This window comes from Rissa tridactyla, chromosome 1 (assembly GCF_028500815.1).
Source record: "Rissa tridactyla isolate bRisTri1 chromosome 1, bRisTri1.patW.cur.20221130, whole genome shotgun sequence".
Taxonomy (NCBI): Eukaryota; Metazoa; Chordata; class Aves; order Charadriiformes; family Laridae; genus Rissa; species Rissa tridactyla.
The window spans coordinates 134,774,328-134,790,176 of record NC_071466.1 but is presented as its reverse complement, the minus strand read 5'-3'; the positions used below and the strand labels follow the sequence as shown (position 1 = coordinate 134,790,176).

General features: G+C 38.2%; 1 protein-coding gene across 7 annotated transcripts in view; it reads left to right on the top strand.

The window, feature by feature from the left end:
• SCUBE1 (signal peptide, CUB domain and EGF like domain containing 1) overlaps nt 1–15,849 on the top strand; it is a 217,922-nt gene that overhangs the window by 105,354 nt on the left and 96,719 nt on the right. For 5 of the 7 annotated variants that reach the window (XM_054185731.1, XM_054185776.1, XM_054185756.1 and 2 more), the window contains exons 5-7: nt 2,435–2,560; nt 10,497–10,613; nt 13,491–13,580. In XM_054185731.1, the coding sequence (XP_054041706.1) occupies nt 2,435–2,560; nt 10,497–10,613; nt 13,491–13,580 (333 nt within the window). The remainder of the gene's footprint in view (nt 1–2,434; nt 2,561–10,496; nt 10,614–13,490; nt 13,581–15,849) is intronic. The other 2 variants (XM_054185747.1, XM_054185738.1) reach the window with 1 other exon arrangement.

Genomic DNA, 15,849 nt, shown 5'->3' with positions numbered 1-15,849 from the left:
CCAGCTAAACATGGAACTGAACTAGTTTTTCTGCAGCTTCAACTGTCTGATGAATACAACAACTGAAATGATTAATACAGTAGCTGAAATATTGTTGTCTTACACACAAATACCAGCATAAAATTATGCTTTGTCTTTCACTTTTGTTTCAAAATGTAATAATTCTGATCGTCGATTTCTCCCAATGTTTTTAGCAGTGCACAATTTCTGTCTTCCCAAGTGATTTTAACAATGGCAGATATTCAGTATCTGTAAGTAAACACTGAAAATCACTTGCTTCATTACACTTCTGGGCCATTAAATATCTTCTTTCATCTATCTAATTCCTCTCTTCTCATTGCCTCAGCCGTGTGACTCAATCAGGCATGTGTTATCTTTCCCAGATCCTTTTCTGAACATAGCGTAGTGTGCAGGAATGCAGTTTGTCAAACACATTGTGTCTGAAATCCTTTGTTGGGAGAAGTGGGGAGAAAGAGATTATAAAATGCCTCGAAAGCTTCAATAAGGTCGTTCCCAGGTTTCTTATATCTGTTCAGACAAACAAAACATTCATACCTCTCTTAGATGTATAGGATGGTATGGTATGGTATAGTATAGTATAGTATCGTATGTATTATATCTTCTAGTAGCATCTGTTATCCAGGCTGCAATTTACAGAGAATATTTTTTTTTTGTGCTTTGGCAAGTTTTTAGACTCATCAAGGCTAACACAGAGGGGAATTTGGAAGAAATACATCTGTTGTCTATAACGTTGGTTTTCTAGGCGGTGAGATTTAAGATCCTGATATTTTTTGTAGGAGAGATGAACAAAAATACCCACTCGGACTGGTGATGTGTGTTTTTCATTGCTTTGCTAATATAAACCTTTCTGAGGTAAAGTCAAACAGTGCAAATAGCTTCTGAAGCTGTTAGCTTCTGTCAACCTGAGGGAACCTCTGACTGACTTTCTGTAGCGTTTCCTCCTCAGAATTTTGTACACAAAGTTTCTTAGTAGCTGTCTCATACGGTAATTTGTGTTCAATTAAAAACTCTTTTGTATGCAGAAAAGCTTTTGCTCAAATTCATCATAAAGCCTTGACACTTGAAGTATTCGACAGTGTGAGACCAGCCTCACCCTAAAGGCAGTGTGTGTAGATGCCAGAGGTAGCAGGTACATTCTTGTAGTTTCTGTAAGAATAAAAAAGGGAGGGCAGTGGTTGTTTCCACTTTTGGAAGCAAAAACTTTGCAACAGCCCTGAAAAATCATTTATTTACAGTACATTGTTACTGTGGGTTTTTAGTTGAACATTTTACACTGGAGTCGTTTCGAGAAATTATCCTAGAATAGGTAGGAATAGCCATGTTAAAAAGTGACAGATGAGCTGCTGAGTCTACACTGATGGTGCATGCACCGGTGTTTTGGGGAATACATGCTGTTTTCATGGTTGTAAGCTGAGTTACGCTGTGAATTCTGTCAGTGTACTCTGAGAGAATTTGTCTCTCCTTTCCAGGTCAGATATCCAAGGGGAAGTCTGGGAAGGCTTTGTAATGCAAATGTAGCTAGCCTTCCTTCACACAAGGAATGCTAGATGCTGACCCATAAGGACTGAGTTCAAGATTTCTGTGAATATGTGGGATTTAAATTAACACGGTAATGAAAGCCTCTAAGAGCATACGGCGCATTCAGTATCTAAATCACTTACATGGTTTAGAAAGCTAAAATTGGCCCTGTGATGATTAAGAGAAAGCTGGTTGATACCGCTCCTTGGCATAAACGTGAACAGGAGTCCACCCATGGCGCTCGGACATTTGTTGAACAGCTGGTATGTTTTGTTTAATATAGTCAAAGAGAAAAGTGGTAGTAAGTTTGTTGCAGGTGGGCTGCGCTTATGGTAGATGACACAGATAATTGAGATGTATAACAAATATCGAAGAAACAGATCTAAGCAAAAATGCTCAGATATAATCTTTGGTAGATTTTGTGTGTTAGAAAATATAAAGCACGTTAACAGGTAAATAAAAATGCACCAGACAGTAGCAACCATTAAATTTATACAAGGGAAAAATAACAGTGAGCGCAGTTATTCAACTCTGATAATCACCTGTGGGACAGACAACTTCCTGGAGTATCCTTTAAGTCCATGATATTTTCATGAAAGATTAGAATATGGATATGGAATAGGGAAATCACAAATCCTGGGTTTCTACATGCAGCAGAGACATCCCATATTCCACGGTAGTACTTGTTATATTTGCCCCAGAGGATGTTTGTCCTTTATTACACTGTTTTGTTAATTGTATACCTCTTTTTAGCTGTGTTCTTTTGCCTTGTGGAACACAGCCCACGTGCAAAATAAAAATTACAATTAAAATTATGGGGGGACTGGATGTGTATAATTATTTGTGATTTTATTTCAGTACTAATATTTTCCATTTTTCTTTCTTTTCTTTACAGAGGGTATGAACTGTATGAACAAAGATCATGGGTGTGCACACATCTGCCGGGAGACGCCCAAAGGTGGGGTTGCCTGTGAATGTAGGCCTGGCTTTGAACTTGCCAAAAACCAGAAGGACTGCAAATGTAGGTAGATGAAGATTAAATTTCAAATGCCCCAAAATGTCTTATTTTCTTCGTTGTTGTTATTTTCCAGAAGCCAAGAAATCAACTTTGTTTTGGCCAAAGGTGATTTGTAATTTTAATAATGTGGTTTTTGCTGTAGAAGGTGTACTTGGGGATGGGTAATAGGGATTGAATAACAGAATGTTGTCAGCCATTCTGTTAGCAAAATGGTAACAACTTTTCTACTTTCCTATGAATGCAGAAAAGCGAGGGCTCAATTTAATCCGGGCTTTCCTTGTAAAGCAAAACAAATAAAGCATAGAGGATTCTGGCTTGCAGTATTTTGAAGGCCCACAATGATACATGCATTGATAAATCTACTAATGGATTTAATGATAAACCCACTAGAGCTATCAAATTAAGAGTGTTAATTCCTCTTTTTTAAAGGATAGAAATGTTTGCTCTAGTCCTGATTCCACTGTACACAGTCTACTTTTCTTGTTATTACTTGGAAAACATGTAGCTGTATCATGTATCCTGTTCTTCAAAGAAAAACGCCAAGTAATGACTTCTCGAAGCTGGGATGCAAAAGATACAGATGTTCAGTAGCCCACAAAATTGGAAATTGTTCTGTACAGGTCAAAATAATTGACCCTCTGTAGCTCAGCACCATCAGCTGAAAGCTTCCGAATTGCATGGGAGTCTTTCTCATGGCTTCAGTGAGTGTTAGATCTGACTCCAATAGCTTGCTTTCTTACTTGGTAGCTTTGTGAGAGACAAAAAAAAGGAAGTGCAATAAAACAACATGAAATATGTTTTGTGCTAGGCACGGGGCCGGTATTTTTGTGATAGCCTTTCTCCCATTTCAGCTTTTTTTCTTCCTGAGATCTGCACTGTACAAACATGCTTAGATGATACTAGCTCCCAAGTACAAAGTCACCTTTGAATATCATCAAGAAATGCCACAGGATATTGTACAGCCTGATTGCTACTCAATATAAGGAGGCTACACAGGGCCAAAGGCAAAAGCATGGACAAAAATTGCCTTTATGGTAATTTTCATTCTCAATGTTTATGAGAAGTGAACATTGCGTGCTGTTAATTACGGTGCAGCACCAGCTACATCGGAGCTACATCGGAGCCACATCATGTTGTTTATTATTTGTTTCCACAAATTTGTACATTCCTTAGGAATTACATTATCCTTTTTCAAAGTGAGATGGTGATAAGAGGTTCAGAGCCTTTTCTAGAGCAATATTTCTAAATGCCTCAAGGTTTAATAGAGGAAAAAACTTTGATTTATTCTGTGCCCTATGGTTTGCAAATTGTAGTTGGAAGTATAATGAACTTTTGCTGACAGACCTCTAAGTAGGGATGCTGAGTTTTTCAAGACCGTGGAGGTTGCAGAGTACACCGACCCCTAAACCCACAACACATTCTGCAAAATATGTTCCAGAGTCTTATTTAAAATAACTGCACTTCTAGCCCTTCCAAATGCAAAGAAGTATAAAGCTGTAGCCAGATAGCCTGGGACAATAATCATGAGATTACAGCAGGCTATTTATAAAGGTCTAATTCTGAAACCAAATCTTCATTTTTAAAAAAACCCTTTCACAGCTAATCATTTCAGTGAAATTGGCTTAAATCTTGAGCTGCAGCTTTGCAAGTACTGAGTACAGCTATGTTGAAGAGCTGAAAAAGAGACACTTGCTCCTTGTCAGACCAGACTGGGTCTGTAGCCCTGTACACCAGGGACTGGTAGGGTCTCATATACCCCTAGTATATAACTATATCCCTCTCAATTATTCTGATTTGTCATGGTCCCTCCAGGAGACTGTTCCTTTCAGGGTTTTTCAGAGCTTGCTTCTCTGGTTTTTTATGTGAACAAGTGGCAGAGAACCAGTACCTCACAAAGTGAATTTTTATCAGCCAGTTTGCAATTGAATCAGCATACTAGGAGACATTTTCAGATGTATTCGCCCAAGTCCACTAGTAATGAGATGTCTTCCTCAAAGGAAAAAATAATGTTAAGAAAAGTTAGAAAGCATAAAAAATGGGGGGGAGCTATCTGCTTTTTTTGCATGCATTACAAGATTGTCATTGCATCCTAATCACATGATTACATATCACCTGATCATAGCACCACATATTAATAAGGCAGCCACTATTGGTGTCTTGTTTCATTCAGTGTATATGATGGTCAGTGCCCATTAAACAGGCTTTTGTTCAATAGCTTCCTCTCCATAATTCAATGTCATGCCTTTCCAGTGGCACACTATTTAAACCCTGTTGTGAACATAAAATTTTTAATTTCCTCATGGATTTTCCCATGATACTCATTACTGTAATATCCAAGTTCTTTGTAGGCACTGATAATGTATTTTTAGAACATTCTTGTCAAGTTAAAAAGTATTGGTTTGCCTATTTTACAAATGGGAAGTGAATATAAAGATGTTAATGTCAAAGTCATTTAGTAGTGATAGGTGATTAACAAGAAACACCCAGAACCCAGCTCAGCATTTATAGCGCTTTAGTATGATCAAAGCCAAGCTCCCAGTGGCTCCAGCTGTAGTTGCAAATGCCATGGAGAAAGGAATATAGTATTATTAACTTGTAATAGATGTGATTCAAGTGACTTGCCAAGCCCTAAGTAGGAATTCCGTGGCAGAGGCAGATTAGAGTTTTTTAGGGCTCTATTCACTGTCTGAACAAGACCATCCTTTCTTGACAGTCCCTTTCTGATTTACTACTCATTCTGCAGCAACTGAGACAAGATTCTCCAGCTATTTCCACAGACCTGACTTTCCCCAACTCCACTGTGCACTGATAAAGACGGGAGTGTTTTCAGCATTTGTCATTGAGGATGGTTATTATGATACAATAAGTCTGTGTACCAGAAGTCTGGTATTTCTAGTTTTTGAGTGCTTAATATTGCAACCTTAATGGTTTCTTAGTGTAAATTTTAAACATGCAATTTCTCAGTTACAAAAGAAAAAACACCTTGCCCACTATGCTAGGAGAACACAGAAGCATTGATGCTGGAAGGGACCTCAAGAGGTTATCTAGAAATATGCCAAGCAGAATCATACAGATCCATACATAATTCCTCAGAAGAGCTGCATTCTTTAGATCCATAGCAGCAGTAAACTACTGTCTTCTGTGTACACAAGCCATTAGAAGAAGAATACGCTTTGTCAGTGACTTTCTTAGATTCTTGCTGGCAGCAGAAAGAAGAGATTTAGGAATAGTGAATTTGCTTCCAGATTACAGTGGAAAAACATAGGAAATTACCTCCCCTTTCTATATCTGTATCTCTGATAGTTTTTAAGATCCTGCTCCTGAGCTTGATTGCATAAGAAATTTTTGATAGACTGAAGGGTTTTTTCTCCGAGCATGAACAAACCAAGACATTTTTTCTTAATCTCGTTATTAGCTGGATCGGTTTAGCTGGAACTTGAAAAAGCAAGAGGAAACCTAAAGCAGATACGCATACCTGCAAGTTGCAACCTAAAAGAAATAATTCTGACAGTTATAAACAAGTGAAAGCTGAATCTTTTAATGAAAAATGCTGGATAACCTTAACTACAGCTATTTCTATCTGCCCCCTCTGATAATAATGATCTAAGTGAGCAGGAGGGCTAGTGCTAAGTAATTCTAAAAATCACGCCTAGTATGTTTACAGCACAATGCCATCCCACCTAAGCCAAGTGGCAGCTTTTCACCTTCTGCTGACAATGTTCTCACGAAGCTATTTGCTGTCAGTACAAAGATCTCCAGAATGTCAAAAATGTAAGACCACTCTAGAATAAATAATGCAAGCAATTTTGCATGCATATAGAAAGATCTGTTTATATAAATTATACATTTATATAATTTAGTTAAAATTTAGTTAAAAAACAATGCAATTTTTGATTTATGTGGAGTTACAATGTGCTGGTTTGAACTGTTGCAGAAAGCAATACTACAAAACCAAAAGGTCTATCTTGTTGCAAATTCCGTGGCGTCTAGGCCGTAATATGTGTTTCAGTCCACATGCAGTCAAGATTCAGAACATCGTTATCTTAGAGGATTTTTTCGGTTAGTGAGTACTAATGCTGGATTTAATATTTGGCCATATGTTTTCAAATACTCCTTGTTGTGGGCATGTCATATGGAAAAGTTCAGAAAAAGGATTCTATGAGAGTTCAGAGAAGCACCGAAAGCAGGATTTAGCCTGTAGAGTGAGGTTGAATTCTGGTATTTTCTGTCTTCTGAGGGTTTTAGCGTGGAACATCAATATCATTATTTAGTGGAATAAGTACATTAAAATGCCTTTTGTTCTTTAAGATGCCATTCCTCTTCCTGACAGTTGTTTCTTATCTTTCATCATCAAAATGTCATTTGAAGACCAGTCCATATATTTCTATGGACGTGAGCCCTGTCCCACATGCAAAACTGTGTCTCAGGAATGCTTAGCTCAGCTCAGCCAAACTGAAACTTTGAGATTTCTCATTAATTTTGCTTTAATGCTTTCTGACAAAAATGGAGTAGATCTGGATGTCCTTTTGCTTTTAAAAAATTTTGGTTTTCTTCCTCTAAGCGAGAGAAACTTCTCAGTATGTCACTGCCACAAAATTAAGGCTGGAAGGAAATTGAAATGACATATTTTACAACTGGTTTTTGTACCAATTTCACCTGCAGAGCTGTCAAGCTCCAGAATTGTGGCTCAAGTTGCTTAAAATAAATAATAAATGAATGAATGAATAAATAAATAAATAAATAGTGGTCTAGACAGAAATTCAAATCCTTCAAAAATGTGATTTACTAATATTTGTAAGAGACAGGAAAAGGTATTGACCTACTTCTGTGTTCCTTGACTGGGTAGAACAAGAACCAGTAACTTTACTATTCAGGGAAACTATAAAAGAAGTGTGTGATTCTGCAGCATTTACTATAAAACCCATTAGTTTATTGCGAATTTTCATAGACAAATATAGTAAGGAAAAGTCCCTCATATTACACGGATCAGAGAAACCGTGTTAAGATATTTTCATCTCTGCCAGCAGAGGCTTTCAGCAAGGAATGCCAAAAATAACCACTGCAGTCAAGTTGTTTCAAATATACACTTTGTTGCTGGTTGCACTTTAAAATCCTCAATAAAAACACTGTTGGCTAGAAATGTATTTAAAAATCTGACATAAAAAACACCTTTAAGTTAGTTTGTGATGGCACAGCAGTCCAACAGGGTTAGAAACATTGAATGAACCTCCGTGCGGTCCAAGAGGCATACGGGGTCAAGAAAGCGGGGAGGATAGGTAGGCAGAAATTACCTTATCCTGGATTAGCTCTGCTACTGTGCGCCCAATACTGTGCCGATTGCGAGCAGCTGCCTTCTACACCGCTTACTGCCCCTGCTTGATCACATCCCAGGCACAGCTGGCCACAAGAGAACTCACGCTTGCAGCCAGGCTGTAGCCAGCCCATTCAAACAATTTCTCTCTGTTCCACTAGCTCTCAGCTAAGATCCAAACCAGTATTTCGTCTTCCTCCAGATTAACCAAGAAGTTGTCCTTGCACACATAATGTGGCGTAGAGAGAGAGACACATGAAAAAGACTAACCCAAAAAAACTGCAAATCAAAGAATGGGTAAAAAGAAGAGAGGTGAATGAGGACAGGCATAGTGTTGAGCAAGGAAAGGATTTTTCAGCGTGGCTGCATCAACAAGGTGGGAGGTTTAAGAGTGGAGAATTGGCATAAAATTTTAATTTTTTTGGTGTTCATAAAAAATAAAAGCTAAAATATTATTGCGTATTGAAGGAAGTAAAATGTTGCTTCCGTTTGATGCAAAGCAGAATAGTTTGCTTCATGTATTTTTTCACAAAAAGAACTTCATAGTTGAATTATAAAACTAGAGAAGGAGAAAGAATACCTGATGCTAGTTGTTGCTTAGGGGGCTTTTTAAATGTATTTCCTTACAAGTTTAGGATTCTCATGACTTGGGGTATGTGAGTTCAGTTCCCTCCTCTGTCTGGTGGGACTGAACCCACAATTCCCATTTTCCAACCTAGTGCCCAAACTGTCAATCTCCAATAAGGGAATGTGGACCGTGTTGCTCTCCATCTTTCTCATTAGCATTCTTTACATTTTGATAGAACAGTGATATTCCCAGGAAGAGAGCTGGGAATCTAGGCAGGCCCTCTTCTCAGGGATTGTTCTTACCACTAGGTGACGAGACTATCTCTGAACACAAGGATTTTATTCAAATTGTACCATGTGAAGGACCAAGGATGCTTGCACCTGTCGTGGCCTCTGGTCTGTACACACTTGGGAAATGGACAATTCCTGTTGTGATCTTTGCCAGACTTCAGAGACTGCAGGTATAAACTTGCAGTTCCGACGCTGGCAAAAGTTTTAATGGGAATTCTGTTGGGTATGCTGTGGCGGTCTCCCTCAGTTGCTTTTCTTAGAACTGTTCTATTTTAAGTGAAATACTTTAGTGATTATTGAGAGTGGCATGACTATTACAGCACTGGGACACTCACACCAGAGGTGGGATATTTCAGTTCTAGTTACTGTGACTGAAAATTCCAGTCTACTCCATTTTAAGATGCTAGCATTAAAGCAGCGTCACTGAGGTCAGTGGGAAATTATATGAGTTTAGCCCTATTGGATTAGATAGAACCTCAGATTAGATTTAGATATATGATTTTAAAATCCTGTTAACTGTTATCTTGGTTTACTGTACATCGCAATTTGCTACCCTGGCTCGTCTATAAACTATCTAATCTAGAAGGAAAATTCTGCTAGGACCAATCTGAGGAAGTTCCTTCTGATTAATAGGAGTCATTATTTAAATTACTGTAAGATTTCAAAACATTGAAGTCCTCTGAAATTATGAGTATGATATCACTGAATAATGGTATATTGGATTTCTCCTGTACCTGCCAGTATGTATATACCAATAAAGAACCTGCTCCAAATTACCTGTATATAAAGACAGTAGATTGAATTCAGAATTCAGTCAGATCAGAATTGTGTTATTCAGCATCAAGCTATGCAACTGCAAAGGATTAAATGGAAGAGAGGCAAATGAGAGGCATTGTTAATGGTGCTAGCCAGCTTAATATTTAAAAACTGGGTTGTCTTAATAAATCCAGAAATTAAATCCAGCATGTGTCAAAGGAAATCGAATCTGATCTGTTAATTCATGTAAACTTCAAAACTCTACCTGTCACAAAAAATGTTTGCTGTAATGTATGTTTAGTATTTTTTCACTGGAGGACATTTTAATTGCTAAAAGCCATTTTGCACTGTATGCTTGGAAGTGAAAGTGACATCTCCAGTGTTTCTTTCCTAGTTGAAGCCAGTGCACTGCATGGCCATAACAACCATGTATTTCTTGTTTCAGAGAAGAAAAGGGAAAAAAAAAAACAAAACATGTTTCCTGTTTTATTTTTAAACCTCCTTCTACTCTAGGAGGACCAGTGCTTGAAATAATAGATGTCAAGAGTTATGTGGTTCTATTCTTGCTGTTTGGTCTCTGCTTCCTCCACTTAGAAAGTGAAGGGGAAAGAAAAGGGAAATGCTGTCTGTAGACTTGGAAATATATGTCTGTATTAGTAGACTGCTCATTTCTTCATGCCGTATACATCACAGATACGAAACTTTTAGGAAGCTAACCAGTCATAGTAAAATTATGAATACAAACAGACTGGGTGAAAAGTAGCACGTGCTACTTTTTATCTTTGTTTCTTCACTGCATGCATTAAGAATAGGGTGTGAGACAGGAACGTGGCTAAGATAAGTGGGGTCAGAAAGAATAAGAAATGCAAATAATTGCAATTACAAATATGATGTTGCCTTATGTCTTCATTTGTTACTGCTCTTCTGTATTCTGCAAGGCCCTCAAGACTAATTGGTTTCATTGTCATTTTATTTATATATACATATATACACATTCATTTGGGGCTTAACTAGTAACCTGTAACTATGGGAATGGAGGCTGCCAACACACCTGTGATGACACAGATACTGGTCCTGTGTGTGGTTGTCATCAGAAGTATGCCCTACATTCAGATGGCCGAACCTGCATTGGTAAGTACTTCTATGCAGTGCATTTTATTTCATATTCGTCATAGAATATATATGTGCGTGTGTGTGTGTGCGTGCGTGCGTGTTTGTATCTCACAGGCGTTTAGCACCATTGCTGAGAGAAGTCTGTAACAAGCAGTTCCTGGCCATAGTAGCTACGTTCATGCTATACAGAGAGAGAAGCATTTGTGCGTATTTTGTCAAAATGTTTGTTAATGAAGTATCCCTTTGTTACTCCTTTGCAACTTTTATGTCTTTTCATAACTCTAATAATTTTTGAAGTAAAAAGGTGTAGAACATTCATAATTAGGAATGGAAGTTCAGCTCTTCTGTTCACTTTCATGAGTCAAGACTTCCTTGCGTAAGCAAGGTGAGGAAAATTATCCTCTTTTCTAAGCTGTTATTGGGGAAAATTAATTATCCTGATGTGCTTTCTTCCCTGTTGTATGTTTTATGCTTCTAAAAATTACAGCACTTATAGTGAATAAGTTTTCACTCAGATTTTCAGTAGGAAAAAGCCATTCAAGAGATGGAGCATCTTGGGAGATGCTATGCAGACATTTATGATTATAAAATATATTATTTGCTTACCACCATTTCTTTGCACTCTGCTTTTTTTTTTTTTTTTTAAAAAAAAGGATATTTTTGCGTACTACAAGTTAAAATCTGGAAATTCTTACTGACAGATCAGAACCTAAAATCGATAATGGTTTTCATTAGCATCGTGGTCACGTTGCCTTTTTTTTTGTCTGTTTAATTTCAAATTCTTACAAATTCCTAGTAATTTCCTGATATTAAAAAAGAATGGACACATATTTATCACCTTTTCTCTCCTTTATCAATACTGCAAGACAGAGCACTTGAAACCCGTGGAAATCTGTCAGTTATCTTCAGTGATCCCTTAGTCAGATCCATGGCATAAAACTCGGTGGCTGCCCAGAGCCTCGCTCGCTCCTGATGGGTCTGATTGATTGCACAAATTGTGTGGTAGGGTGAGGGTTATGCTGGCAGAGGTAGAGCTGAACAAGGTTCAGCGCTTGACTCTGCCTTGCTGTATGCACAAGCCATGTCTCGGCTTACGGGATCTCTCAGCTAGTACTTTTGAGTAACACAGAGGGCTCCATCATACAGTCCCTCTGTTTAAACAACCTCCCTGAAGCCTGTGGTAGTTCCACGTGCAGAGAATTTGCAAGAGCGAGGACCTTGAGAGCAGGTTTTACTGAATGGATAATTGATCTTCTATTTATTAGCGTTCACTAGTATCCTTGGATTGATGTTTTATTTTGTCCAGCATGTAAAAATGATTTTAAAAGCTGTGTACACTGCACCTGTTTTTTACTTTTTTTTCCATTTTTGTAATTTAATACATACAATTCCATGTTACATTCCTTGGTCTTGTGATGTAAGTCACATATTACTGCCTGTGCTGATTTTCTTCCCTCTAAGTAGTTCTTTCTCTTAGAATACTTTGAAATTTTTTTATTTATTTTTATATTTTTATTCCTGCTTTCTGGTGATGGTTCCTGATTGCCTGTCTTGTCTGATAACTGACGTTCATTAATTATTTACAGAGCAAAATAAAAAAAAAAAACTCAAACAAAAGCCTCTATTGCAGCCTGATCCCATCTAGAACTTGTTAAAAACAAAACAAAACAACTTCTTGTTACCACTCAACCATGTAGTGTTGCCACAAACAAAACCTGCCAGCCTCCTCCTCCTCCTCACTTCAGTGATTCCAGTGTTTGCTGTCTTCAGTGGTGTATATATTCCAGGCATCACTGCAAGAATGCAAACTTCTGCAATGCCAGTTAAATACTTGTTGACCCTTTGTCTAACATATTTTGTCTTCGTTTGCTTGACTTATCCTTTTATTTTATTTTTTTGTTTGCTGCATGTGAAAGTCCCCACTTGCATTTTCGTTTTTGTTTTCCTAATAAGCATTTCCCTCTGTATAAATCATTTTATTTACCCAGCTGCTGCTTCTCCATTGCTCTCCTGTATCAGAAATCTTTCTTTTTATTTCACTTACTGATCATCTCTTCCCACACTTGTGACTGTTTCTGTGTATTTCTAATGAAGCATAACCAAACTGAAGTCCTCATTATGCTGTATGGCACTCTTACATGTAGGTTATCAGAGACTACCTTGTAAAATGACCTCTGCTGACATCATCTTGCTTACTGCATGCTTATAAAATTACTAAACCCTGTTCTTGCAACATCTTTCCTAGCATTGAATGTTTAGCTAGTAGTGTTTCATAGACAAGCAGGCAACCAGCACTGCCCAAATTGATCTTTTTTTGTGTTTGTTTGGTTTGTTGTTTGTTTATTTTTGTTGTTGTTTTTGTTTAATTTGCATGCTGTTGTTTGGTTTCTCCTCATGATGTGTCAATGTGTACGAGACTATGGTGCATTCGTGCCCATCCATCACCGGACTCTTCTAGCTCTCTCTATCTGTCTCAGTCTTCTGCCTGCCACCTTCAGATCCTGGTGCCACCATTAGCCTGAATCACTTTACAGTTTGTCTTTCGTAGTTTGTTTAACTAGCATCCCTGAATTTTAATTTTCATCCTTAACACCTCTCTGGGGCACTCGTGTCAGCTGTCTTGTTCTCCAGTAGGAATCCAGCTTCCTGTATGTGGTTAATTACTTCATAGTTGACCATTCTTCCTCCTCCCCCTCTTTCTCCTTCCTTTCCCAAAACACCCTTTAATTTGTTCCTGGGGTCTCAAAGGGAATTAACTCTCTAACGGGGATTTAGTGCTTTCATGCCTTGCTTCTTGGCTTTGGCTGTGCCATGCCAAGAAACTGTCTTAGGCAGCGGAAAATTGGGCTTGTGATTAACCAACTGCTCCATGTTTGTCCCTTACTTGTGTTTTAGAGAAGGATGAGGCTGCAATTGAGAGTTCTGAGTACAATGCCACGTCAGTAGCTGATGTGGACAAGCGGGTGAAACGGCGGCTACTTATGGGTAACACTTTTCTTCCACTTCCTTTGTTGTGCTCTCACTTTTGTCTGTATGTGTGTGTGGGGGGAGGTTCTCTTTTGGTCTCATTTGGTCCCTTTGGTTTTGGTTTGATTTGTTTTTTTTTAACCTGACTTCATCTGTGTGGAAAGGTCACCAATTTTGTTAAGTTCTCGTCTGTTGTACGACTTCATTTCTTGTTTTTAAACTTTTTTTCCTAATGCTGCAGCTTTAATGTTCAATTTCTTCTGCATAGAAAGAAGCTTTTGCCATTAACCTTACTTACCTTACGCAAGCTACTTCTTACATTTGATTTGTGCGTGTTTGTGTGTATGTGTTGCTGTAGGGTTCCTGAAAAATCTCATGTTGCAGACCTCCCTATTGACTTAAAAGTGGATGGTGATGATGATATAAAACAATATTCTATTACATATGTGGTGTTAAATGAACAACTGTATTTGCCTACTTAAAATTTGCAGTACTTTTGATTGAAATGTAAATATTATGACTGGAAATTCATTTATTTCCTTTGTGCAGCCATGTTAGTAACCACTGAAAGATCTTTCCCTAGTGACTGTGAGCTTCCGTATGTTCTTCTTTCAAGACTGAAGCATGGCTTGTTTCTCTGTGTTGTTGGAGCCTGAGAGTGGAAGGGATGAGGAAGTTCATTGAACAATGAAGATAATTCTTTAGCTTCTGCTCTCAGTTAACCCGTTGCGCACCCTTGTGCTTGTCTTCTTCATGTTACATTTATGGCCATTGGTGAGAATGACCTTTTGGGAACAGAAAGGGTAGAGTGACTGGACCCCTGCCAGACTCTTCTCGTATGACAAAGAGCACACAGACTGCTGAATGATGCCAGCAGTTTAGAGGTTTTCAGGTCATTTATTACTCTGTATTTTCCATTCTGATGCCCTACTCACCACATATAATTATTTCCACTAGGTTTTTAACATAGTGAGCATTGGTGAGATGTACCCAATGAACTGTTTACAAGACAAGGATTCTTCACCCACAGAAGAGATTTTGGCAGGACAGGATTCTGCTCTCCTCCCTCCTGGTCACTATTCTGTTTCTTAAAACCATTGAGTCCATTGCAGACTTTGTCCTGCTAGCCCTTGGCAATCTCAGCTCTCCCTGTAAACATCCACACCTATCTGGAAGGACCACCTCTAGGAGACCAGAAGCCTCACTTTGAATATTTAGTTGATTGCTGGGCTAATAGTTGCAGTAGGTGACAGTATTTATAAAGTCTTCATATCACTTGTATCTCATCACCCATCACAAACAGTCCACTTAACCATAGGCCAGCACACTAGTACTGTGTAGGAAATGGCACGGTGTTGTAACTCTGAAATGGCATTAGATGTATTATTTTCAGATTATCTGTGATCATTCATTTGCAATCAGTTTGCAGACCTAGCAAGCGACCCACATCAATCTATTGTTTAATGATGCACTGTTTAAATTAATTTAAGCTAACAAAAGCTATGAGGCAGCTCATCTTGCTTTCTAAAGGTGCTATTAACACTTTTAGCTGTAATTTCAGTAAAACCCATAGTCTCACAGGAACTCAGGCAAAAAACGTGCAAAGGGCCTCTAGACCACTGGAAAATCCAATCCTCTACGTGTAAATGGTGCGTTTTCCCAGCCACTAACAGTATATACAATATGGTTTAGAGGGACTAAGCAACATAGTGCACTGCGTTGCTGCCTCACCCTCTGATAAAAGTATTTATCCAACCTGAAAATAAGCTCACACTGCTCACAAGAGTCCAGGCAAATAGACTTAAAAGTTACAATTAGCAACAAGCTTCTTAGTTACACCAGGTCTGCAAGTTCCAAGCTGAACATAGACTCTAGAAATAGGTTTAGTTAGAAATACAGTTTGCAAAATACATTTTTTAACTCTTCAGTACCTCCTGTATTAGCAGGTATCAGCCAAAAGCTGAGCGTTTATGGACATGCCGTGTGTGAACAACTGATTCCTTAGAAAAACATTAACTAGAGCTGAAAAGAAATTTAATTAGTAAGTGGGATCTGAGTGGGTAGCTTATTACTTAGGGACTTTTCTACTTGTTTATTTCTACTGATTTCTGATGGTCAGAAAATCCACAATTTATTTTTTGAATGAAGTCTTATTACATTTCAGAAGCGTAGCGGCATTTCCATGAAATTCCATGTGTCTTCAGATGCTTTCTAAACAATTGTTTTAGAAAGTACTGGAAGGCTCCTCAGGAAACTTTGTTACCAGCTTTTGTAAATGGACTGTGAT